The sequence below is a fragment of the Heloderma suspectum genome, chromosome 15 (genome assembly GCF_057233095.1).
Source record: "Heloderma suspectum isolate Gila_16-S chromosome 15, 16-S_ref, whole genome shotgun sequence".
Lineage (NCBI taxonomy): Eukaryota > Metazoa > Chordata > Lepidosauria > Squamata > Helodermatidae > Heloderma > Heloderma suspectum.
In genome coordinates this window covers 1,952,472-1,979,300 of record NC_139472.1, presented here as the reverse complement: position 1 = coordinate 1,979,300, position 26,829 = coordinate 1,952,472, and the positions used below count along the sequence as shown (strand labels likewise).

General features: G+C 49.2%; 1 protein-coding gene across 1 annotated transcript in view; it reads right to left on the bottom strand.

The window, feature by feature from the left end:
• ARHGEF10L (Rho guanine nucleotide exchange factor 10 like) overlaps nt 1-26,558 on the bottom strand; it is a 109,336-nt gene extending 82,778 nt beyond the window's left edge. The window contains exons 1-6 of the mRNA XM_084822337.1: nt 26,303-26,558; nt 14,157-14,253; nt 10,208-10,489; nt 9,137-9,164; nt 1,867-1,958; nt 1,510-1,593 (exon numbers count right to left, since the gene is read on the bottom strand). Of these exons, the coding sequence (XP_084678463.1) occupies nt 1,510-1,593; nt 1,867-1,958; nt 9,137-9,164; nt 10,208-10,489; nt 14,157-14,193 (523 nt within the window). The 5' untranslated portion in view covers nt 14,194-14,253; nt 26,303-26,558. The remainder of the gene's footprint in view (nt 1-1,509; nt 1,594-1,866; nt 1,959-9,136; nt 9,165-10,207; nt 10,490-14,156; nt 14,254-26,302) is intronic.
• Between the last annotated feature and the right edge of the window lie 271 nt (nt 26,559-26,829).

Here is a 26,829-nt window from a genome sequence, read left to right as displayed (position 1 = left end):
TAAGATCTTTCTGTAATGATTCCTCTTCAGGAAACCAGTGATTTAAAGCCCCATCTCCACTCCCCATGTGGAAAACAGTCAACTAAAACTAGGGGGTAATGCAACACTAATCCCAGCAGCAGCAGCAGCAACTCTGAACAGGAAGCAACAAAACAGACTGAACCTGCAAACAGGACTCCTTTGATTAAAGGTACAGTAGCCCTTAAAATCCTCAAACGTAGTTTGCCAGTCCACATTGGACAGGGTAGCATTGTGATTGCATTTTACTGCTAGAAAAGAAAGGAAAGAAAAAGCCACAAATCAGGTCTGAAAAACACAGTAAGACAACAGAGAGAATGGCTGGAATGCAATGATCTAGCAACATCATCCTATTTTCCATGAAAGCGGAGCAAACAAAAGACAGAAACTGCAGAGAAAATGGCTAGTTTGTGGGAGCACCCTGAGGGAGGTTTGAGCCATCCTTTCAGCCCTGGCGTTGCTTGTGAGGGAAAAGAAAAACGACTGGCACCATTTCAACACACAGGTCAGTTCTGGTTGTTGGCATGCCCCCAATGCAATCCGAAAGCCCTTTCATTGCTGCACATTGCCAGAAAAACAAAACAGATAAAAGTCATCTGATTCATATTCAGAGTGCCATTCCATACCATTGTGAGTGTAAGAACCAGCTGATATATTTTCTGCTAACTGGGGTCTCAAATCCCAGTTGTATTGTGTCAGGGGTCTATGACTATATCAATCTCTCTGTCTGTGGGTGTAAGTACTACTCACTTTCATTTCTGTTCACACAACTTGGACCTAAAAAATAATGATCTGGGAATGGACCACAGATCAGCAGTTATGGCCAAAGAAAAAAAAGAATCTGTTTATTATCATTGGTTAACTATTGATAACCAAGCCCCTGGGATTCAGATATGGCTCTCCATCACCTCTTAAAATTATGAAATTAACCTATTTTTCTGTCTTTATTTACTGATTTTTCAAATTAGAGTTTAGAGTTGATTGGATGGAGCACATCAAAACCTGTTCCACTCCGTAATAGCTACCAAAGTGTAACCAGAGCCAATTATGTTCTACAAACTTGACTCAGTAAGGAGGACATATAAATGGCTTCCCCCACCTCATGCCATCCAGAGGTGTCGGACTACAAATCCCATTGTCCCCATGATGGGAGTTGTAGTCGAACACACCTTGAGAGCACTAGGTTGAGGAAGGTGTGTCTTCTTCAAAATATTAAGGTTTCTGGTCACCCATCTCTACCTGTACCAATTTATTATATGACTTTCTGTTTGCAAATTTAAAAGACGGGAGCATTTTGGACTGGGGGAATGTTACCATGACAGCTGTGGTAAAAAGGGGAGAATGCCGAAGGATAGGAAAGGACAATGAAAAGGAAAGAGAGACTATGATAAAGGAGAGACTATGATAAAGGAGAGACTTGAGTAAAGAGGACCCCGATAACAAGAGGTAACACCTAGCATCATGAGAGAGGCATTGTGGGAGGTGCCGTACCACGCTGATCCAGTTCCACATTTTCATAAGGGACATCATCATAGATCACATCCTCCTCTGCAGCGGGAGCATTACATTGACCACCTGGAACAAAAGCAACACAAGGGGGAGGGAGCTGAATTTGAGATGAACGGGAGGAAACCAGGACGAATTCCACCACCTGAAGTGGCCAAGAATCACCTTGGTTGGCTGATGAACTACAGCAAAGCCACCATGAGGACTAGAACCTTGGCTTGTTGGAACGCGCGCACGCACACACACATACACACACACCCCTTTATGGAAAACGATCCAGAGCAAAGTATCCCTCCCCTGCCAACCAAGTCCCAACAGACAGGGCGTGTCTCAACACCATACCTCGCCGGAAACTCTTCCTTTTCCAACTGTAAATCCGTGTCCCAGGCTGTGAGGTCCCCACCACGTCGCCATTGCTGACAACTCCCAGTAACCTGAAAGCAGGAGAGCAGCCATGAAAATGCGCCAGTTCCCCAGCCTGTTTCCCCTCCCCAGGTATCCTGCTCTCCAAAAGGAGATTCAAACACAGCCCACAAAAGAGCATCCATTTATGTCCATGGCTGTGAGTTATCTGCCCCCACCCCAAACCCCTTACCCTTTTGCCCCTTCATGCATTGCTTGGTGCAAAAGTGGGACTTCATGAACTTTGTACCTGGAAGGAACCCACTTTCTAGCACCTCCTAACAGAGGCAGACAGACAGTGCAGAGCAAAAAAGGAAAGCTGCTCCCTCCCTCCAGCTTTCTGGCTAATGAACACAAAGGCATGGGGATGATTGACACATGGGCCCTTATAGTCATTTCACTGAAATTGTGTTTCTTAAACTACAAACACAGGAAGCTGCCTACTGCTGGCCTCTCTAGCTCAGTATTGTCTGAGCAGCAGTGGCTCTCCAGGGTTTCATAGAGGGGGCCCTTCCCAGCCCTTCCTCTAAAAGTCAAAATAAGTTTCTAGTCCTCATGGTTCTGAATAAAGGGCTGACTCAAACAGGAACATAGGAAGACGCCTCCTACCGCTCCAGACCCTTGGTTTACCTAGCTCATATTGTCTACACCAAGAGTGGGCAGAAAATAGATCCCCAGATGTTTGGGACTTCCAGCACCCAGCATTCCTGACCATTGGCCATGCTGGCAGGGGCACCTGGGAGCTGAAGTCTAAAACAGCTGGGGATCTACCTTCCACCCACCCCTGAGTCTATGCCAGCCCTTCCCAACCTGGTGCAGCGTCCAGATATCTTTTGGACTACAACTCCCAGCATTGCTGCCCATTGGCCAGGCTGGCTGGGAACGACGGGAGCTGTCATCCAACACACCCAGAGGGCCCAGGCTGCGGGGCTGGATGGCGCCGACTGGCAGCAGCGCTGCCCAGGGTGCCAGGCAGGGCTCCCACCCAGCCCTAGCTCGAGATGCTGCTGGAGATGCGGCCGGGGCCTTCTGCAAAGCGGGGGGCTGCATGATTTAACTGAAACACGGGCGGCCCAGCCCCCCCCCCCCCGTGGTCCGTTCGCGTCCAGAGCGCCTTTCCACCGGACTCACACGGAACTGCGGCCGCGGCGGGCGAGGACAAGGAGACGCAGCTCAGGGCCGCCTCGCGGCACGGCCGGCGCGGTCGCTGCAGCCCGCGGGAGGCGCGGCGCGCGACTTCGGCGCAGGAGCGCGGGCCTGGCTGGGCGGCGGCCGGGCGGCGGCCGGGAGGGGGCCGTGCCCGCGGGCCCCCAAACCTAGGCCGGCGCCGGCGCACCCGCACCGGCCAGGAGCGTCCCCAGCGCCTCGCGCCCCCGGGGCAAGAGGGCGCCGGCGGGGGCGCGACCGATGCTCCTGCCGCCCCCGCCCCGCCGTCCTGGCGCGCTCCGGGGAAGGCTCGAGGAGAGCCTCCCCCTGCCAGAGGGAAGGGCGAGCAGTGCTGGGGGGACAGGAGGCCGGCGCATGCCGCGGGGGGCGCCCGGCCGCCCCGCCAGCCCGCTGCAGGCCAGGGACGACGGGCGGCGCAGCCCCACGGCGCCTCCCCGCCTGCCGCGCCGAACGAAGTCACCGCGGCCACAGCCGTCGCGCGGAGCCGCCCAGCGTGTTTGGCCTCCGGCCGCCGCTGAGGGGCAGCCTTGGGCTGCCGTCATCGCCATCGCCATCCCCATCCCGTCGCGGTACTCGGTCCGTCTCCCCGGTACACGCTGGGGCTGGGGCTGGGGCTGGGGCGGGGGGGCTTTTCCTCCCTTTCCCCTCCCAGCATTCCCACGGGGGATCCTCCCCTCTCCTGGAAGCGCCCGCCCCGATGCCGGAGCTCGTTTTTTGTCTCCCGGATCTGCAACGTCGGAAGCCGCAGCCAGACTCCCCTTGGCCCACCCCGCCCAGCATTGTCGACGCTGACCCGCAGCAGCGGCTCTCCAGGGTTGCAGGCAGGATTCTTTCCCAGCCCTACCTGGAGATACTGGGGACTGAACCTGGAACCTTCTGCGGGCAAAATGTGTGCTCTACCACCGAGCTGTAGCCCCGAAAATAAAGTAGGATTCCAGTCCTCGTGAATACAGGGCTGATCTCGAAGAACTTTTCAATAAGCAATGAACAACAGTAGTAAGGGCTGCAGGATTAAGCGCCGGGCTTTGGGACAAGCTTAACCCCCCACTCACTCACCCTGTGAGGTTTCCCTGTTCTAAATAGCCCCTACTATTAATCCCACGGTGGAGAAAAGACAGGCATCTCTGTAGTGTCTGGGTTTGTTTCCCCATGTGGGGCCAACGGTAGCTTTCAAGACAGAGAGGGGAGAATTTAAATTGGGAAAATCGCAGGAGGAATTCAGCATGCATCAGCCAGCATAGCCAATGGCCAGGAATGCTGGGCGCTGTCATCGTCTGGAGAACACCAGGGGAAGACTGAGTTAAATAATACCCAGCCCTCCTGGGTTTCTGCCCCACCCCAATTTGCCACCCCACACCCAGGCAGCTGTTTTGAAGCACAAAATCACACACACAGACACACACACACCAGAAGATCTGATCACTGACTCCACATCGTGTCTGTTTCAGCCCATATATGCAACAATTCTGTAAATATTTAGGCTGAAAACCAGTCCGGAACCCAAACACCATAAAACTACAACAGTCACAGAAGAGAAATGGCAAAGACAACCTTAAGTGGAGTCAACGTGGAAGTATCTAAATAACATACTGATTAAACAACTAGAAAGTTTATATTTTCCCCCAAACCCCAATGTTTTGCAACTTTTCCTAAAAATCTGCAGAAAGGGCAGAGGTGGCTTAGCCCTACTCCAGATCTGCACAATAACTTGGGCTTCAAAACAGTTGAAACCACGTCAAGGGGAAAATTTATATTTCTGTGGAAAAGTTTAATTGGCATCTGTACCCTGACAATGTTTGCAAGCCAAACACAGCAGCTTGTGGCTAAACATCCCCAACACTCCTGGCGGATTAAGGACGTGAGCCAAGTGGGGAGGACACGGTAAAGGAGTGAGGAAAATTACCGGGGGGGGGGGGCAGGTATTCTGATTCTGCCATCTCCCTGTGGCCTCCTTGGTTAAGATACAGTACATGAGGCCCCTTTTGCCTTTGGCTCCACCCACAACTGGCATGAGGCCCTGAGAGCTTCTCAGAAGTGGGATTTGGCCCTCAGGCTGAAAGGAGTTCAACAGCCCTGGACTAGCCCCACTGCTGTCCACACCAACTGGGACAGGCTCCCCTCAGGGTCTCTGGCAGAGGAGGCGGTCTCTCCCAGCCCTGGCCTCACTGAGGTCCTGCAGATACCAATGTTTCAATCCTGGGATCTTCTGAATGTGGACGCTGTGCTCCACCTCCTGAGCTTTATTGTATATTACCTGGGGCTCTCCAGATGTGTTGGACTACAACTCCCATCAGCCAATGGTCATGCTGGGTGGGATTGATGGGAGTTGTGGTCCAACACATCCGGAGGGGCCCAGGTTAGGGAAGGCTAGTATATATACTACTTCCAATCTTCAGGGCAGTGCAGCATTGCCTACGTAGACAAAACAGCACCACCCACAGGTGAGAGTTTGCAGAAAATAATCTTGGGGGAACCCCAAAAGAGCCCCATGAAGATCAAGTGTACTCAGGGATTGACTGATTTGGGGTGGGGGGAGGCCCCAGTATTGTTCTTATTCATGTACATGTGCCATTCTGTAAATGGCCTTTTATGAAGAACCAGAATAGAAGTCCCTGCCCCAAAGTCCTTACAATCTGGAGACAGAGAACTGTCAAGGAAAGGAAACGGAGGTAGGAGAGTATGCAGGGGAAGAACGTGTGGCTGTCGCAGTTACACATCAACTATCAGCCTTCCCTGGGAAAAGCTCTCTTCTGTTATACTGGATCAAACTCATCTAACCTAGTGCGGACTAGAACAGATTCTCCAGCATCTTGGGATGGAGATCTCTTTCAGCCCCACTCAGTCTTTTTAACCAGAGAGATTTAGGGTGCAATCCTATGCCTGTTTAGACAGAAAAAAAAGTCCTACAACTCCCAGCATGCTGGCTGGGCAATGCTGGGAGTTGTAGGACTTTTTTTCTACTTACTGAGCTTGCTAGGGGATGCTGGGAGTTGTTTAGATTAAAAAGTCCTACATGTACAGGATTGCACCCTTAGGGATGTGAAAGTGCAGGGGGGAAGTGGGGGGAAAGTCATCCAAAAAATGAAATAAAAGTTTTCCCCCCCAGCAATATTTGGAAAATCAGGGGGATTTTTTTTCTCTCCTCCCCCCCACCCCATTTTTCACATTTTCCCCAGGCCTTTACATTTCTAGAGAGACTGAACAGGGGACTGTTTGCATACAAAAAAATCACACGTGCTCAAGCAGCCACGGTCCTGCTATGGCCAAATCAGACTCAGCATTCGAGCAAATTATGGGGCAACCCAGAAGGCAAAGCAAGAAAGCAGACAAATGGTCATGCACGAAATTTCCAGGCCAGGATGGGACCAGGCAAAGGCAGGAGGGGGCCAGAAACAAGCAAAGGTCAAAGCACAGTTAAGCAGCAACCATACACAGTCCAGAAGAAGAGTCAAACAGGAGTCCAAGACTGAGTAGCACAGGCATTCAATTCCAAGGCAAAGTCCAGAAAACAGGGCACAGGAGCTGACAGAATGATGTTATTCCAGCACTGGCTAGGCTCAGACTGAAGGCTTATATAGCCAGAGCTTCCTGAGCCTCACCCAGAGCTCAGCTGCAGTGCATTACAGGCCCTCTAGCAAAAGCCCTACTCAGGAGGAGGGCCTTGCTCCTGAGGAGTCCTTTGTAATCGAGCTTCTCAGAGGAGCTCTGTTGGCCTGCTTCTTGAGGTGGCAATGCTCTTGGAGTAGCGGTGATCTCCCCGAGGGCCCAGGCTCCCCCATGTCTCCTGACATGGGTGGCTCCATGGTGCTGTCTGGGATCTTTAGCTCCTCCTCAGAGGATTTCTCCAGCCGGGCATGACAGCCACTGAGCTGTAGTTAGGCAGAGAGGCTGATAGTAAGCAGTCAGTAGATTAAAACAGCAAAAAACAAAGAACAACTTAGGGTGCGATCCTATGCAGGTTTAGATAGAGAAAAGTCCTACAACTCACAGCATTCCCCATGCTGGGGGCTGTTGGACTCTTCTCCATCTAAACCTGCATAGGATCATACCCTTAGTCACACAAGGCCTGAGGTGCACCCCAGATAATTATTTTCAGGGATGGCTTTAGCCCGGCATTCCCCAGGCTGGGGTCTTCCAGATAGGTTGTACTACAACTCCCATCATCCCCAGCTGGCATGGCCACTGGAGACGGCCAGTGGCCCTGTCAGCTGGGGATGATGAGACCTGCAGTCCAACCCACCCAGAGGGCACCAGCTGTGGGAAGCCTGCTTTAGCCACCCTAAAGATATCGCCCTATATCCTGAAGCAAAGGATTTTGCAACCACAAAGAAAATCAGCACTAAAAAAAGAAAGCTCTGCTGCTGCATTGTTAAAAAAAAAAACAGCAACAGAGGGGTGGACATTGCTAGGTTTCCTAGACAGAGGCAGGGAAGGGCTCAACCTACTAACAAGCCCATCCCGCCCTTACCTGGAGAGGAAAACAATGTTTGAGCACCTGTAAGCTAAGCTGCCAGACCAGTCCATACAAACGTGGGGGGGGGCACTCTGCATTCAAGACCGGCTGCTTCTCTGGCTGCCTCCCAAAAGCTCCCTTACTTATCATCTGGGGGGGGGGGACAGCTGCTTACACCCAGAAGGGGAGAAGAGGAGCGGGAGGGGGAGGGGGAGGGGGAGGCTGCGGCAGCTACCTGCTGGTTAACCCTCCAGTGGCCGCTTGCTAGAACAACACAGAAATGTTGGGAGAGAACAGCCCGGAGAGCTTCGGCTCTTGGGTGGAACAGAAATGTAATAAATAAAATAGCCAGTGGTGCAGCTACAGCTGGACCTGTAAATGAAGTAAGTGCAAATGGCTGAAAACTCTTTGCTGCACCTTCTATAGGTGGCAGCTGGTGTCATTCCTGGAGAACTAAAAGGGTTTATCCCAGACAGTTTCATTTTTTGGAAAAGCCAAAGTCTCTCCTCAGCCACACACATGCAGTGGTGCAGGTAGGGTCGGACCTCGGGGCTGACGTCCCAGGCACTACAGCCTGGGGGGCCCCAATGACTCCCCGGGGAGTGGCAGGTGCAGAAGCAAACCCTGTTTAATTCCCGCAGCCGTGATGGTGCTACGATTGGAGCGAGTTCAAAATGCAAAGCTGCATTTCCGTATGCTCGGAAATTTTATTTTAAAAAAATCAAGACTGGCAAGCAGTTCTGTTCTGTTGTTCTAACATATTGGGAGTGCAGAAGCAGTTTTAAGGCATTGGAGGGCGATTGGAAGGTGGTGTGGGGAGAGAAATGCTAATTGTGCGATTCACAACTGATGCAACAGCTACGGCCATCTAAAAGGGATCTATGTAAAACCATAAAAGGGATCTTCATAAGGCCAATTAGGGTACAATCCTATGCTTGTTTAGACAGAAAAAGTCCAGCAGCTCCAAGATCCCCCATCCAGCATGGCATGCTGGGAACTGCAGGACTTTTTACTGTCTAAACGTGCATAGGACTGCACCCGAAGTCCAGGGTCTAAAATTACATCCCTGCACTCAGAGAACAGCCACTGTAGCCTCTGCCTTCTGTCTTGCAATTATTGTGTCTTGAATTATGTTTTTAATTTATTTGTTTTTATTGCTATGTTTCCATTGGGATGTCATTTTTAATCTGGATTTTCTTTTCTTTTGACAGAAGGGTGGGAGAGAAATCAAACCAAAGGAATAAATCACATCCAAGGCAAAAAATGACTCTGGAGTAGTTGGAGCACCAGCCTAGCAAAACTTGGGTTCAAGTCTGCTCGCTCCACCATGAAGCAGACCTTACACCAGTTATGGGAGGGAGGGAGAAAACACAACTCAAAGAAACCAAAGGGGCAGAACTAATATGCAGTCACACCCATTCAGCCACGGATCGGGCGTGGCTTCCACTTCCACACACCCTGTAAAGCAAAGGAGGCAGGGCAAAGGGAGGGTGAGTGTTTCTCCCACCACCAGCCCTCAACTTCAGCTCCCTTTTCCTCATTTTAAGGATCAGTATGGCATGCATTAAAGGAAACCCTAGAGACACTTACTCTGACTGGGTCTGCAGGCCAAGGTGATCTGCCGGGGAAAAAAGAAGAAGCCGGTCAGCTGGCAACTGACAACCCCATCCATCCATGGCAGAGTGGTCAATTTCAAAGTGCAGGCACTCATCCTGACAGTTCCCCAGAGCCACAGTCCCAAGGAGGGTCAAGAAATGCAGGCAGTGGTGTTGATCCATGTCAACAAACCCATTCCAGCAGTTTTATCATGTTGTGTTTGGGGGTTTAAACATTTGCGAAGAAGAGCTTTGACTATCAGGCAGTTCAGAAATGTAGTAAATAAAGAAGCTACAGGCATGTCTCCTCCAGCATGTACTTGCTCAGGTCATCTTCAGAGGCCCTCCTCCAGATAACCCTACCAAAGGATGCTGGGCAGGGGGCTACCAGAGAGAGAGAGCCTTCTCAGTGGTGGCACCACACGTACGGAATAAACTCCCCAAAGAGGTTCTCCTGGCACCTCCATTGTTATCTTATTGGCACCAGGCAAAAACCTTTCTTTTCTCCCAGACATTTAGAGACTTTGTTCTGGGTTATTATGGCTGTTTTATCCATTCCTGTGCTTCGTTGTTTTGCATAATTTCATTTCATTTATTATATTTCTATGCCACCCCATGCCCAAAGCTCTCTGGGCAGTTCAGCACAATTAAAAATTCATTACAGAAAGTACAAAACTATTTACAAAACCATTTACATTATATTGTATTCTGTTCTTTGAAAATATTTGTGTTGTATTTTGTTTTTTTAACTGTTCTATGGGATGTTAGTTTTTTAACAGTTTGTGATCCACCCAGAGAACATGAGTTATTGGATGCATTACAAATGCAATCAATCAATAAAATAAAGTAAAATACAGTTATGGGAGTTGAGGTCTATCCCATCAGGTTGGGGAAGGCTGGAGCTCGAGCATAATTCTAGATGTACTGATCCACTGAAAGCATTCAGGCTTAGTAACAGCCTGGAGGAAAGGAAAGAGGAGAATCGCGGAAAAAGCTGATCGTGATTGGAACAGGTGTGAAGCTGGTTTAAGCATCTCATGTAGACACGCGAGCGGGCTGCTCTTACCAAGAGTCGTGCTGGAGTCGGATTGGGTCAGCGGGACCCGCCCCTCGAGCAGCGCCTCTTCAGCCTCCCAGTCATCCAAGGGCTCCAGGTCCTCGCTGACGCTGGACCGCCGTCTCGGAAGAGGATCTTGCAGCGCCCCCCTGGTGCCGAGCTCCATCCGGGCGTGGCTCACCACCAGCCCGCCTCCACCCTCTTCCTCGCTGTCTTCGAAATCAAAGGCTTCCCCTGGATCGTCATCCCCATCCGTCGAGGTCTCCTGAGCGCCCGGCGCGGCCTCATCTCCTGCACGGAGGCGAGAAGACGGCGGCGAGTCACGGCGGCGGGACAGGAATTCACTGCCGCGGCAGCCTTCCCAGCCAGATGTTTGGGAGTTCAATTCCCAGCAGCCCCAGCTGGCACAGCCAAGAGTCAGGAATGCTGGGAGTAGCTGTGTGAAACATCTGGAGGGCGTCAGTTTGGGGACGGCTGCAGAACAACTCTTGAACCTAAGAAGCTCGCCGGCTTACAGTGAGTGAGACCTTTGGTCCATCTAGCCTAGTACTGGCAACATGGATTGGCGGCAGCAGCCCTCTCCAGGGTCTCAGTCCCATCACCTGCCGTTTGACACCCTTTTAAATGGAGACAATGTGGGCTCCAGGTTTTGGAAGGCCCTTGGGCAAGACACCCTCCCTGGGCCCCCTCCCTCAGTGAGTCTCCCTTCTTATGGTCACCAGCTGCTCTTCCTCCTCCTCGCTCCCGCTTGCTTGGCAGGCACAGAGCCAGGGAGCAAGGAGGCCGCAGCATCTCCTGCTCCTCCTCACCACCACCACCACCACCACCACCACCGCCTGGGCCAGAGTGAGAGGCAGGTGAGCAAGCCGGTTGCAATGGGGGAGAGGCGGAGAAGGCAGTCCAAGGGGCTCTTGTCAGAGGGCCCCTGCTGGGGTGTGGGCTCTTAGCCAGTGCCCAGCCATGCCTACCCTTGACGCTGTCCTTGATTGCTCCCACTTGCTTGCTTGACAGGCAGAGAGCCAGGGAGCAGGAAGGCTGTGGCATCTCCTGCGCCTCCTTTTCAAGGCTTTTATTAGACTGCATTTTATTGTAATTCCACCCTTTCATTGTTAGCTGAACCAGGCTTCTAGTGCAAAAAGGCTGGGTAGGGGAGTAAAAATAAATACAAGAAAAGAAAGAGAGAGACGAAGGAATTTTGGTCAGACTCGAGAAATTATTCCCAGGCATTTGGTGGCATATTTCAGGGGTGGGCAGAAGGTAGATCTCCAAATGTTTTGAGACTTCACCTCCCAGAAGCCTCTGCCAGCATGGCCAAAGGTCAGGAATGCTGACAGCTGAAGTCCAAAACATCTAGAGATCTACTTTCTGCCAACGTTCGAGCTATTTAATGCAGTTGAATTGTTAATGGTTGTCTGATGTTTTAGTTGTTTTATAGGGTGGTTGTATTTTAGTGGATAATCCTTTAAGGGTGCAATCCTATGCATATTTAGACAGAAAAAAAGGCCTACCACTTCCAGCATGCATTAGCCAGCACTGGCTGGTGCATGCTGGTAGTTTTAGGACTTTTTTCTGTCTAAACATGCATAGGATTGCACCCTAAGCTGCTTTAAATTTTGTATGTTTAATTTTGTTGCAAATTGCCTTGACTGTCTTGAGAAAGGCATCTAAGAAATCTAAATAATACTACTAATAATAGCGACGATTATAATAATACCTTATGTTCTTCTATTTCTAATTTTGTGTGGTACGGGTGTGTTGGTGGGTGTGGGTGTGTTTATTCCAGGGTGCTATTGTTGACTTTTGGGTTAGGTGTTGTTAAACACGCAGGAGCAAGACTGGAAGAAAAAGGCTGGCCGCTCCGAAAGCACAGCGCACACAGGCGTAGCTATGATCCCCAGCCTGCCTGCCCAGTTCCTCTCTCCAGGTCAGTTTGGAACACGGGCGGCTACGAACCTCGGCCACACAGTATCTAGTTTCTGCCTGCTCCCGGTTTAGCACGCCCTCCATGCCTTGCTGTGACCAGCTGCCAAAAAAAGCCGGGGGTTGATCCTGTGGCATAAACATAAGAGCCACCTGCAGGCTAATGACAACGTGGCATTGGAAAAGGTGGCTCTCCGTGGGCCTGCTAATCGCCCCAAAGAGGCAAAATCGGTCATCTGGATTAAACGTTGTGGAGGAAAAACAACTTTCTGAGAGTTGTCACAATATTAGCCCAAAAAAGAGGCAATCATAGACTCGTAGAATAGTGGGGTTGGAAGGGGCCTGCAAGGCCATCGAGTCCAACCCCCTGCTCAGTGCAGCAATCAAGCCACTCTTTCATTGGAGCCATTGCAGTTGGTACAGATCAGGACTGCAGAACCAAATCTGGCACTCCTGGGTTTCCCATCCAGCCTTTTGGGGTTCCCCAAATGGCGATGCCCCCTTCCCCTGGCCCCTCCCCTTTTCCCCGGATTGTTTGGTTGTTTCCTAGCTTTTGTACAATTTTTCCCCCCATTAAATGCCTCTCCTAAAGCTTAGCTACTGGTAGAAAGGGGTTTAAGCTCAAATATGCTGGTGTTTGGGGCTTATTTATTTATTACATTTATATCCCGCCTTTTTTCCTCCTTAAAACCCAAGGTGGCATACATAATTCTCCTCCTCTCCATTTTATCCTCAAAACAACCCTGTAAAGTAGGCCAGGCTGTCTGGCCCAAAGTCACCCAGTGAGCTTCATGGCCAATTGGGGACTAGAACTCGTATCTCTCTAGTCCCAGTCCAACGGTCTAACCACTACACCATACTGGCTCTCATATTTGGCCCTGCTCATTTGCCTTTGGCCCCGCCCACCACTGGAATGCAGCCCCCAAGAGCTTTTCCATAATGGAATTCGGCCCTCCGGCTGAAAGAGGTTCAACACCCTTGGTGTGCATGCATGCAAGCTTTCGGGTCTCACAGGACACTTTGTCAAGCAGAATGGATGGCAGCTCAAAGCGGAGATCCAAGGAAGGCAAGAGAGGGGAATGGTGACCTTTGCAAAGCTGATCGTGGCCAACTTACAAAGCTTTCTTGCAAGGATAAGCCCTCAGCTGTCTCCTCCACCCACCTCAGAGTTTGCAAAATGTTGTATTATGCATTCCGTTATGTTTAGGGAGTGCTTGGGTAAAAGATAACTGGAATGACATCTCAGTCCTGGGACACATGAAGAGGAAATAAAGACCACTGAGCGTGCCCGGAATTGCATGCCTTCTGGTATGAGGGGGTTGAGACCCAAGTCAAAACTCCAGCTCCAGGCTCTTTTTAGAAATTGATCATTAAGTCATGGAGAAACAGAGTGAAAGGCCATAGACACAGAAGCTGAGGGATACAGAAATATGCTGAATGAAAACATCCTTTGCCCTGGTAGACTCATCCAAACCCCACCCCCTCTACATTCTAAAGTTTCAGCAAAACTTGCAAGTACTTTTTTTTTCCCTCGGCACTGATGAGGACTCAGAAAGTTGCTTGATATTTACAAGAAAGCTGATTTTTCTCAGAATTCTACGGAGAAGGCTACAGCAGTCCAAAGACACATTTGGGGCCCTGTGCCGATTCTTAAAAAATGCACTCAAACCCATTCTAAATTCAAATTTTTTCGGCAGCAACAATGTGGTCTAGAAACGTGTTCTATATTTATATGAAAGCTGAGTTTCTTGAAACTCTTGCAGAAACAACCAGGTATATTTGGCGTTGTGAGGAAGGTTCGGGACCTTGTGATGATACCTAGCCAACTGAAACAATGTTTTAACTCCTTTAACCTGCTGCTTTATTCTTTACCGTGTTGTTCACCGCTCCGAAATCTTCTGATGTGGAGCAGTATATAAATATTGTATAAATATAAATATATAAATAAATAAATAAAAATAAACTTCTGCTTCCCTGATTTAAAAAAAAGAGAAAGAAGAAGGAAAGAAGCTGTCTGTATTAGGCAGGGAGATGGTACCTAGTGAAGAACCTGGGGGTGGTTGGGAAGAGGCCATCGTTTTCTCTCACACACACTGTTCTGTTATTTCTCTCCTGGCTCCTTCTCAGCTGTTTTCCTAAGGAGAAAGGGAGATGAAATTTGTTCAGGAGGGATGATGGTTTTCCAGGAAGCAATTCCCCCTGGGATCTTTCCCCTAATGCTTTCTCCATCTAGTACCATCCTCAGAGCCCACACCTAATTCCAGGGCCCGAATTCTGCATTGTGTCCAAAGCCGCACTTCAAGGAATTATGCCAAATGCGCGTGCTGAATTAGCTGGCTTGATCTATGTAATTTCCAGCCGCATTCCAAACATAGCTACAGAACACATTCAGACAGTGCAAGGCCTTCTAGCCCTTTTCCATTTTTCTCTCTGGTCATGAGGGCTAGCAACTTACCTCACCTTTCAAACAAAAACTAGGAAATAGAGAAAAACCCCATCCTGTCTTCCTACAGCAGTGCTTGGATATGTCATAGAACATCCTTCTGTATCTTATAACCCACCAATCACTCTATCAAAGAACCTAGGTCCCACCATGGCAGAAAAAATATCCCACCTTTTCTGAGGACATGTATATGTTTACAGGCATTCTGTCCTTATATTCATCATTTATGTTAAGTGTTAAGGACATTACAAAATTGCAGTAGTACTGTTGGGAGTAAATTTTATTGCTATGGCTTCAAAACACAAACAAAAATAATTCCATTAGTAGCTGAAAATTGAAACAAGACTGTTGAGTATGAATTTTACTGCTACGATATCCATAAAATATGAAGATAATAAATAAAAAATGGCAGTAGGATTATTGGGAATAAAGTTTATCGCTATCCCTAAAGCACAATCAAACAAAAATAATTCCATTAGTAGCTTAAAAGGTTACTACTAGCATGCCATAAGGTTACAGATGAATAATCCATGGCGGGCAGGGTCAGCACACCATACTTGCAGGTGGATGTGAGAACTGAGAGAGCGCAAATTCTTAGTAATTGTTATGAAAACCCCGTCTCCCATCTCGACACCTTCTGTGTCCCACCACTGGTACATGCACCACCAGTGGAGGATCACTGTCATAGAAGACCCCAGAACCTGTCCATCACCCCTTGATAGGTTTCTGTAAAGCCCCTGAAATCTAAAAAGAAAAGAATATTGTCCACAGCACCAACCAATTACACCCCTGAGCAAGACTCACCCACCAAACTGTCAGATGTATCAACTTGGCCAGCATTCTATCCCTCATTGAGGCAGGTCCGGATTGCCCCAGAGGAAGAAGTAGGAAAGGCTCTCTAATGGGCCAGAAAAGGCTAGCAAGGTGTTTACCAAATAAACTGTGAGCTGGGAAGCCTCTAATTCAGCCATTAACTCACTAGATGGCCTATGGCAAGTTGAAGCCATCTTCTGATCCGCAGTTCCTAGTTGGATGTAAAGGCAACAGGAGGTTTCTACATAAATCTTAGTCATGGGCTTTCTTCACATGGAGCTTTTATCCTGCAACTGAGATTGTGGATTGCTCCTTCATGGATGTTTGCGGGCTCTTCAGATGATGCTGTGACCCTCCAGGGCGTCTCCTGCACTAAATGCCCTTTGTTCTGTTTTTAAATAGATCGCAGATAATGAGCTACCAAATCACCCCGTTGTGCTCCACTTGAGTTCCCTCCATGAAATGAGGAAAAGTGGCAAGAAGAGGAGCGAGATGAATGAAAGAGAATGGAAGACTCAGATATGGGGAGAAGGAGGGGGAAAGGAAGCACGTGAAAAAGGGAGTCGTTGTGATCTTGCATTTAAAATGGAAGCAGAAAGCCCCATTTTAAATGCAGGATTTTAGGCTGGTGTAGAGATGCCCATGGAGATTGATGCAGACAATTTTAAAAATGTGGTTAATCCTGACCCGCGAGCCTCACCCTCTTTCTTCTGTTAGCCCTATCACATGAACATTGGGGGAATGGAGAAGAAATCCCTTTCCCCAAGCTCCCCGGTGCCGGCACATGGCATAGTCCAGCCAACGCATAAAGAAGCGGTATTCTCATACAGCTATCAGAGTTTGTAACAGTATTAACTCATTTGCCCCGAAGCGACAAGCAGATCTTTCTCTCGCTCTTTAAAATAAAATTAAAAAATTCTAGCGCAATTAGCAATTTCCACCATTTATTTTTGAAAGCCAGGGGAGGGGATTTAGTCAGGCTAATTTTCTTCCATGATTTTCAGAGGCCAGATGGTGGTTAAAGGGAGGAAAAAAACACGTTAAGTAGCTCCAGAGAAAACTGGTCAGGTGGCAACCATATGGTGGCTGTCAAGGACTACGTGGGCTTCCAAGCTTTCATAGCTGCGGGACATCCAACAGCAGAGTCAGCAACTGATTCCAACGTATGCATTGCCTCCGTTTGCGGCAAAATGACATGGCTTGCCCTGGAAACTCTAGGACCTGTGTGAGGTTTTTCTTCCAGCCAAAGAGCCTTTTCACTCCAGACAGAGTGTAATTGTCTACGTTCTGTCACTGGGAGTCCTCCCTCTTCCTGAGTCATTACAACATCCGTGAACATGCCCTGACATCACAAAGAGGGTCAGCCAATGACTAGGAGAGGCTGGTTGCAGGATTTAGCTCGAATTATTGTCCTTGGGTTGACAGCACATTCAACTGTGGCGCGCTGTTATGATGGAGGTGCAAATGCTATACATGTGTAGCATTTTACATTTGAAAATGCTCACGCCGGATTATTCCATGCTACCAGACCATAAGTAAAGTACAGTTGCTGATTCAGCAGTAATCTGTTTAATGTTCACCCACCTTTTACCTCCAGCATCAGAGGCAGATGCCTGTGTACACCAGTTGCTGGGGAACATGGGTGGAAGGGTGCTGTTGCACTTATGCCTGTTTGCGGGTTCCTGGTCGACAGCTGGTTGGCCACTGTGTGAACCGAATGCTATAATAGATGGACCCTTGGTCTGATCCAGCAAGGCTCTTATGTTCTTCATTTAGCATCAAACAAGCTAAATGGGGCAGAAGCCATCACTCAAGAGTAATCCACATGCCTGGCATGCAGAAGGTCTCGGGTTCGATCCCCGGCAGCATCTCTAGATAGGGCTGGAAAAAATCCTACCTGAAACCCTGTAGGGCCATGGCTGCCAGTCGGTGTCGACAATACTGGGCTCAAAAGACCACCCAGAAGAAGGAAATGCATTGCCCACAAAGAGGGCATGCATTTGCATAAAATCTGCATATGCTAGAGAGAGAGAGAGATGTGGATTTAGCAATAATTAACATAATTTAGATAGAAATACAATACATCTAACCATTGTAAGGCAGATGGTGACCAGCTGACCTGTGTGCCTTGCTCAGCCGGGCTGTCCCGGTGCTAAACTGCTAAGAGCAACTTCAAGGCCCTTTAGCAATTCCGTTCAATGGTTGTTTCTCTTTATACCAGACTTGGACTGGACAGCCCTTCAAAGAGAGGACTGACAACCCTTTGAATAGAGGACTACCCTCTGTAAAGCAGGGCACAGGGTCACCCTAAGCTGGTGTAAGTCAGCTTCCTGTGTTCCTATTTAAGTCACCCCTTTATTCATGAGGGGAATTATTTATTAAGTCACCCCTTTATTTTTAGGGGAAGGGTTGCAGCTCAGTGGTATAGCACCTTCTTTGCATGCAGGAGTTCAGTCCTTGGCAGCATCTCCAGGTAAGGCTGGGAAAACTCCAGCCTGAAACCCTGGAGAGACACTGCTGCCAGTCAGCATCGACAATACTGGGCTAAATGCAAGTATAAGACTCAGGATGAGTCAACTTTTTAGGTTCCCAATTGACTTCTCCAACACATCCAGCACTTAAATATTTTGGAGGGGACGTAACTCAGTGGTTTGCAGGCATTAGGTCCCAGATTCGATCTCCGGCATCCTGCGTTAGAGGCACCAGTGGCCTGACTATGTAAGGTTACCTATAATTCTGAGTCAAACGTTCAAGGTTACGCCTTATAAAACCCTGGAGTCGGTCAGAAAACTGTGTTCCATCAGCTAATGTGAAACCAAAGTAATTGGTGAGAAGCTATCTAAAAAGAATGCAAGGGGGTTTCCTGTCCATTTCCTGTAATAATTTTAGTGACTGAGATGAGACACCCTCGGAAGGACCTCCACTGCTTTTGAAGAGCAGAAGGAGGGAGTTGGGAACAACTGGGAAAGCATTTCTGCTTCCAAACACAAGACCGTTGTGCAAAAATCTTTTAAAAGATTGCCTGGGATCAGCCAGCAAGTGAGTCAGAATAGCTTCAAATGCCCCCTCCTGTCCCTCCAATTAATCCTCTGTTAGAAATAGCCCAGGCTACAAAATGTGGATCGGAGAGCAGTTGGTTCGCATTTGAATACGAACTTATCTAGTTTTGAACTTTCGAACCTATGCCTGAACCAAAACTCAGTTCTTCTGCTAAATTCGCACTTCGCCAAACTTTGCAATGGAGTTCTCCAGTCAAAAAATGCATATAAAAATCTGTATGTTGGGGAGGGAATGAGCAAATATAATGTTCAAAATGCATTATATTCAGGAGATGGCTTGCAAAAAAAAATGTGCATTTTAGGCAAAATGGCGCACAAAAACGCATGTACAGTTACAGAAGGGGAGGGGCCGAACTTTGAGGTCCAATACCATGAAGTCCCGATCTCTAGCATGTCCTGTTTTGCCTGTGCTACAGCAATCTGGATGGAGAGACGCCCCTTTCATTTGGGGTGTGGCTTGGATCATCAGGGGCCACAGAGAACCCTCCCAAAGAAACTTCGGACTGCATCCAAATTGTTGCTACAGGAGGAGCTGAAAAACCAAACACATGTGGGAGCCAGGAATGTCCGTGACCAATCCTTTCTCAAATTTGAAAGTTATTTTCCTGGAGAGCCGAGTCCAAAATGGCTCAATCCTTAGGATTATGTCATCCTCACCCAAACAGACTGGAAAACGAAATGAGGAAGTTGGACTGAAATTTAAGGATATACGGAGAGCCCTGCTGGATCAGACCTTTTCATTCAACATCCTGTTTGTCACAGGGGTGGTGAAATGCCTCCAGGAAGCCCATCAAGCCATAACAAGTAACAACTGTGTGATAATTCAGAGTGGAACCTTTCAGAGGTAGTCTCTCTTTGGGTAGCAGGTGCTGGGGAGAGGCAATGGGCAAGGCTGTGGCTTGTAAGCGCTGCTCGCAGGCTTCTCGGAGGACTCTGGCTGTCCACTGTCAGAAGCAGGATGCTGGGACTAGAAGGACCTTCATTGCTCTGACTCGGCAAAGCAGTTCTTCCATTTCTAAATGCTCCTACCTGCTTCCCAGGAAGGAGGTCTTGGCGAGGGGGAGACCAACGTGGGCCCATCCATGAGCCAGAGAAGGAGCAGGTGCAGGGAGTAATTGATAGTGATTTGATTTACTTCCTTACTCACTCACTTATTTACTTACTTACTGCCAGGGAGGGAGGGAGGCACTGGTGGGATTTTCTCCTTCAGCTGCCAAAATAACTTGGCCAGTCAATGCACCTTGTTTGATGGGGAAGGGGGGGGGATTTGCTGCTCTCGCTCAGGCAACCAAATTTGTTTGTTTGTTTATTTTCTTGCATTTATATCCCGCCTTTTTTCCTCTTGCAAGAAACCCAAGGCAGTTTACATTATCCTCCTCCTATCCATTTTATCCTCACAACAACAACAACCCTGTGAGGCAGGTTGGGCTGAGAGTCTGTGACTGGCCCAGAGTCACCCAGTGAGCTTCCATGGCCGAGTGGGGACTAGAACCCGGATCTCCTGGCTCCCAGTCCAACACTCCCAGCACTACACCACATGGTCCAAATGTCTTGGGGTGGCCCTCCCTGCTTATAAGAACTTTATATTTAGGAATTAGTGACAAAGTATGCTGCTGCTGGGTGTTTTTCCTCCTCCCTCCCAGTCCCTTTTCCTCTTGTGTCATATCTTTCAGATGGTGTTGTGTCTTTTCGAGTACAAGCTTGAGGGCAGGGTCTGTCTTTTCCTTAATCTTGGTAAGCTGCCCTGGAGCCTTTTTTGGCTGAAGAGCAGGGTTGAAAATGCTTTACTTTTTTAAAAAAGACACACAAAAGACAGCTAGGTAGAACTTCTGTGTTCAGAGAAGCGTACCCCTGCTTTCCAGAAGACAGGGAAGGAAAACAGGAGAGCACCATTGCACTCAAGGGCATCTGGTTGGCCACTGTGAGAACAGCATGCCTGGACTAGATCGAACTTTGGTGTGATCTGGCAGGCCTCTTCTTACGTCCATATGACTCCAGGCTGTTCTGGCAAAAGCTCTGCTTGCCTTCCAGCCCTGGGGCTTTCCCGAACCACCTCTGCACAAACCACTGAATAAGCTTTTTCATCACCTCCTCTTTCTCCCACAGATGTCACAGCTCGAAAATGCACAGCCCTGACACGCCGGCTTCTTCTACTCTCCACTGCATGAGCATCATTACGGGAAGTCGTTCAGTGAAACCATTATGATGCGGACCTCTGATCGGAAGGAGAAAAGGGTAACCCAGCCCAAAGCTGAAGTCTGGGCTGAATCACAGCATCATCAAAGAGGCAAAGAATGCCTCTGAGCATGTATGGATCTCAATCTGCCACTCTGGCTGTTAAGGACAGCTCACTCCCGCAGGTCTAGGATTACAAGTTTCACTTACAGGCCAGAAAGTGTGTGTGGCCCGGCGGGGGGATACATTTCCTGGACAGTTTTAATCCTCAGCATCAGAACTGCGCACACACAAGCGTTTCTGGTTGCAAAGGTTAAACAGAAACGGAAGGTCATTTGTCTTTCCAACAGATCCCCAGATGTGCAAGCTCTTTCCCTGGGCAAGCTCTGACAAATTAGTGATCCTGTCAGACCTTCCCGCCCTCCACAGATAGCTAACCTCAGAAGCCCTGTCTTCCTCTTCCTCTCTTTTGTCCCTGCTGCTGGCATTTTTATAATATATATATTTCTTAATTTTTTCATGCTGTGCCTCCACAAAGTGCATTTTGCCCATACGGAAAAACGTTCAAGGAGAAGGTAACTCCAAAGGAAGCTGCCTTATACTGAGCTAGGCTGTCGCTCCAGCAAGTTTTATGCAAATACATGTCCTCTTTCTTGGTGATGCCTTTCCTCTTTTTGGACGGTTCACGTAGCCCAGTATTGTCAACATGGACCGGCAGCGGCTCTCTGGGTTTCAGGCGGGAGTTTTCCCAGTCTGACCTAAAGAACCAGGGATCAAACCTGGGACCTTTTTAATGTAAAACATGTGTTCTACCACTGAGCTACAGCCTCTCCCCTAAGAGCATAGCCAATCAGTTAAGGCGGTGATCCTGCCTCTTGATACCTGGAGATGCTGGGGATTGAACCTGCAGGGGCTCTACCACTGAGCTACGGCCCCTTCCTGAATCCCTCACCCAAGAGCCATAAGATGAGATCAAAAGGCTTATCCAGTCCAGCTTTCTGTTCCCACAGTGGCCAACCAGATGCCCCTATAGGAAACCCACAAGTGGTACATAAGCCAGGAGTTCAGGAATATATTTGGGTGGGCAGCTGGATGGCATCAGTGGGCCAGATGACATCAATGGGTGTGGCCACAGCCACCAACATCATTTCCCTATTCCTTCCAGGGCTGGCCAAGTCCTTGGCTTCACACTTCGCAGGCAAAGCGACCCAGTGGGCACCATCCCCGTGGGAAGGAGAGTGGCCTGCCGGAGGATCCCTGCTCTGATCTCCAGTCTCAGAGGACAGCGAACAGTGGGCCTTGGGGGCCTTACTGCACTGGGTCTCTCGTCATGGAAATTGCTCCCTTTGCATGTACATTGACTATCCTCGTTCCCCAAAGACCATCCCTCAGGCATGGAAGTTGCTCTATTAAGTCGCTTTACACATGTCTCAAAGATCAAACCAAGCTGCTGAGCTCCACTTGTTTTCTAAAATGAGCAGTACAGCGCTTCTGAGTATATGCAAAGTGCATTCCCCACCCACCCAGTAATGAGTGTTGAAATCCCCTTTTCTGTGGACTGACTCTGTGACCTTGAGTTGGTCACTCAGTTTCTCACTTATTCAATGGAGCATGCAGCCCAGTTCTGTGCAAGCTTAAGAGGTGCTTTCTCCCAAGAAGTATGGATGGGATTGTGGCCTTTGCATAACCTCCAGCGTTCACAGATGAAAAGGCATGCATGCTAGTAACTAGGGATGCCAAAGAAAAATGCAATGATTTCAAATGCGCTTGCATTTCTATGAATCCAGCCTGTGGATTTCAAAGTGGACCGGCTTTTTCTGAGTTACATCAGTTCCACAGACTTGCATACTGGTTTTTCACTTTGGGAAGGAGTTTTGCTAGTTTACATTAGCACCAATGTGCATTAGCACAAGTATGCATTAGTCCTATTGCACACTTGAGTTGATGCACACTTGCGCTAATGCACCTTAGGACAAGTCGAACAAATTCTGGTTTTAAAAAAATCTCATCCCATCAATGAGTGGACAATGAAATGAAAGATGTCTGACAATCCGCCAAACACAGACAAAAGGGATTTCAAAAAATCCATACGTCTCTAGTTATTACACCTCAACACCACCCCAGTTTCCAAGCCACGATTACACTGCTGAAGGCTACCTTCCATGTACTATATGCCTGTGTTTACTCCACAACTGCATTTCCTTCACAGATTTCAAGCAAAGGGTGTGATGGTTCTTTTGGCTAAAGTTCTGCTTGACAAAACAGTCTGTAATCAACAGTTCAAAACATACCTCCATGGCAGCAGGGGTGTGAAAGAGCAGATTCCCCAGAGTTTGTCTGTTTGTTTACTTATTACATTTAATTAATAAATAAAATTCTCCAGGTGTTTTGCAATTTAAACTATCATAATAATATAAATAAAATCACAATAAAATCCACAAAATTAAAAAAATAAACAGGTCAACACAGAAAAAATTCAATATCAGGAATAAGCTATCAGGCATTATTATTATTTTCAGCTATTATTACTTTATAAAATTATAAAACAGAAAAATGCTAAAAGATTTTAAAAGACAACGACTTCAAGGATGCAATCCTGTGGCCGCTAGTCAGCGGCTAGATGGCCATAGGATAGGTCAGTTCCCGGGAACCAACCTCAGAGCCCGCGCTCCATGGTCGGTTCCCAGAGAACCAACCCCCACCCCACCCCCGCGCCGCCTCATAGGCAGCACAGATTGGCCCCACGCTACACAATCATAAAAGCAGTGCGGAGCAGCAAAAATGGGGTGTTCCCGGGCGCAGGCCGGGGCAGGGAAGTTGGAAATCCAGTATAACACATCCCCTGTGTCGTCCAGCTGCTGCTTCCCACGCTCCGAGGTCCTGTGGCTAGACAGCTAAAATCAGCTGTCTTTCCGCAAAAGTGAGGGGGGCGCAAGGAGGAGATCCGCTCCTCACCACTCTTCCCACCCTGCACTGGATAGGTAGTCACCCCCGGGGTTGGAGGTGCCCATCGATCTTGACAGAATTGCTCCCCAAAAGACTTTAAGGGCATCGCGCTGCCCGGGGAATGCTGGGAGTTGTAGGACCATTGTTTTGTCTAAACATGCATAGCTTTGCACCCTAAAAGGCTTTTAAAACCATGGACAGCACAATCCTACGCCTTATTCATTTATTTAGAATATTTATTGGCCGCCTTTCCAGACAGAAGCCCTCCCAAGGGGGCTCACAGCAATAAAATACATAAAAACCGTTGAAATATTAAAAGTGATAAAAACATAAAAACAATAAAAAACAACAATAAAAGCCAACAATAAAGCCAGCAACAATGTTAACAGCAGCAACAGCAATAATTGTATATATCTCTTATTACTCAGAGGTAAGTCCCGCTATGATCAATGGGGCTTCCTCCCAGCTTAGTGTACATAGGATTGCAGCCTAAGAGACTTTAATAGGCTGGAAGAACAGGGAAGTCTTAGCCTGGCACCAAAAAAGATAGTATTGTAGGCACCAGGTAAGCTTCCCTTGGAAGAGGATTCCAGAACTGGAGGGGGGGGAATCACTAGAAAGCCCACTGTCATGTGTTCATATGCACATACTTACATACATGCTTCTTAAAGCAGATCTGTACTTAAAACACTCACCTGATCGCCACAGGCGGCCAGGAACTGCATGCAGGTGAGTGAGTGGGCTCGGGAAGGAAGGACAGACAGAGCACTCCTTCTTTCCTCTGAGCCCAGCATAGCAGGCTGTTAAAGGAAGGAAGCCCCCTTCGCCGGGCCCACCACAGAAATACAGCATGAAGGATGGACCTCTCAGCCCCTCCTCTGTGATTCCCCAACAGGATGGTAAAAAAAAATTACAGGCTAGTAAATTTGTGGGCTTATTTACACAGCTGCATTAAAGCCAAGATGCAGCCGCTGCCCCAACTCACAGGGATTTAGCTTCTAGAGACCCCAAGGAAGAAGTGCAGTCCTGTAGAATTAAAACAACTGTAGCATCACAAAGGGCAGTATCCGATCCGTTGGTGGAACTGGAACTACCGCTTCTAGAATGGGACAAGTCAGTTGAGCTCTTGGATGGGAGCTTGTCCCACTCTGGAAGTGGTAGTTTCAGCTAGTTTCATGGGTTTCCATGAATTGATGTACCAGTGCAAACCCATGCATGTCTGCTGAGAAGTAGGTCCCGCTGAGTTCAATGAGACTTACTTCCAGGTAAGTGTGTCTAGGACTGCAGCCCTTTTACAGATTGCAGGAGCAAGAAAGGGAATCAGATCCCTTTCAGGAATATTTCTAGAAAGGTGTATTTGGGAGAGCATCCCCAAAGTACTGTTTGCATTTCACAGCCATCTGGCCCCACTGTTTTACATTTTTCCCCTTATAGCTATGTGCCAACTGAAGGTACAACTTCATGCCTCTCATGAAATAATCTAGTCCACAGAAGCTTCTGCCACAACAAATAAAAGGTGCCCTGCTGACGAATTTCCAAGGGGTAGTCCAGCATGAAATAGCTGAATTGGAACCAAGGAGAAAGTTTGATTCTATCCTTTAGGGCTTGAATAGAGACAGTGGTTTCCTGTCCTACTACAGCTGTTCATATATTTAGCAACGCTGTGATGATTATGTTATCACCAATTAGTTCTGTTGTGAAGGGTCACTTTTCTTATTTTGCATACATGTAACCACTAATTGGATTGTCACAGATGGTACTTTTTGCATTTTCTTGCCATTTTAACCTCATCGCTTACATTCTTTCTTCCGGGGGGGGGGGGGTGTTTACACACGCACACAGAGGTAGAGAAAAAAAGAATATAAACAATGGGGTCAAATAGCAAAGCAAATGCAAAAATACCATCTGCGTGTATACAAGCTGAGAATAACACTTCACGAATCTGATGAAGTGGACTCTAATCCTGAAAGCCTTATTTCATAACAAACTTATTAAAGATTCTTTGTTGCTTCTGCTGCAACACATTATCACAGCTCCTGCTCTGAATGTTGTTACAGGTGTCTTCTTATTTTGCCTTCAGTATTCTCGCTCTCCCCCAGCCCCCCAAAAAAGCCCTCCTCTCCACATCTACAGACACCAAACAAATTGTGCCTGGGGCACTAGCATCACCCCCCTGCCAACGAATCGGTGCACTTTTCCTCCCCCCCTTCGTTCCTCCTTTTCCTCTTCCCTTCCCCCACGATTCCAAGATGGGATTTATTTACACCCCAGGGTGGTTATATATAAACAGCCTCCCTGTCACGTCTGCTGCCCTCTTTAAGGTCACCCACTTCCAGCTGGCTTTCTGGGGGGCATTATGCAGTGCACAGCTGCGCTCCGGTCTCTTGCGCATACAGAAAAAGGGCTCTCCTGAGCTGGCATTTGTTGTTGTTGTTGTTGTTTCTGGCATTCACTTTTTATGCTATCGTATACCCAAACGAGCCCTAGAACCTTAGGACACCGTGCCATCGTGTCAGCACGCCCTACGTGCAGATCCTCTTCCACGCGCAGAACGCCTTTCGGCCGTCCTCGTGCCCCCCGCCCCAGAACCGGGGATTATTGCTGAGGCGCGCTGGGGGGGGAGCGGGGGGCGGGGGGGCGCGCCAGCCGGGCAAATTCTCGGGCAGGCGCGCCTCCGCCGTGACGTGGCCCCACCCCGGGCGAGCCCCGAAAGGAGTTCGGCGGGGCGGGGGGCGCCGGTCCGCTTACCCTCCGCCTCGCCGCTCGGGCCTTCGTCGTGGCGCTACAAAGGAGCAGGCAGCGACCCGGCAGGCGGCTCCCCGGCCGGCTCAGAAGCCCGGCGCCTCCCCCCGCTCGCCGCCCTCGCGCGCGCGGGGAGCGCCCCGTTACGCCTGTCCTCCCGCGCCCGGCCTGCCTCCCATGGTCCGCGGGCAGGCCCCAGGCCTGCTGGCGCTGCGCCGAGCGCCCCTCGGGCTCCTCGCTCGCCGGGCGCAGAGAGCGGCGCGGCGCGGCCCCGGGCGCTGCTCGCCGCCTCCTCCCATCCGCCCCGCCTCGGTCGGCCGGAGCAGCCGGCGCGCACAGCTGGCCGTGGCGCCCCGGGCCTCGCAGGCACCCAATGGCAGCCGCGCCCCCGCCGGCATGAATATGCAGGAGGAGGGAGCGGGGCCGCGCCGAGCAGCGCCCGCGCGCGTCGCAGGCCAAGCGGCGGAGAGGTCTGCCCAGCCCCGGCCTCCCTCCGCCCGCGCTCGCCGCCTTCCCGAAGAACTGGGCCGCCC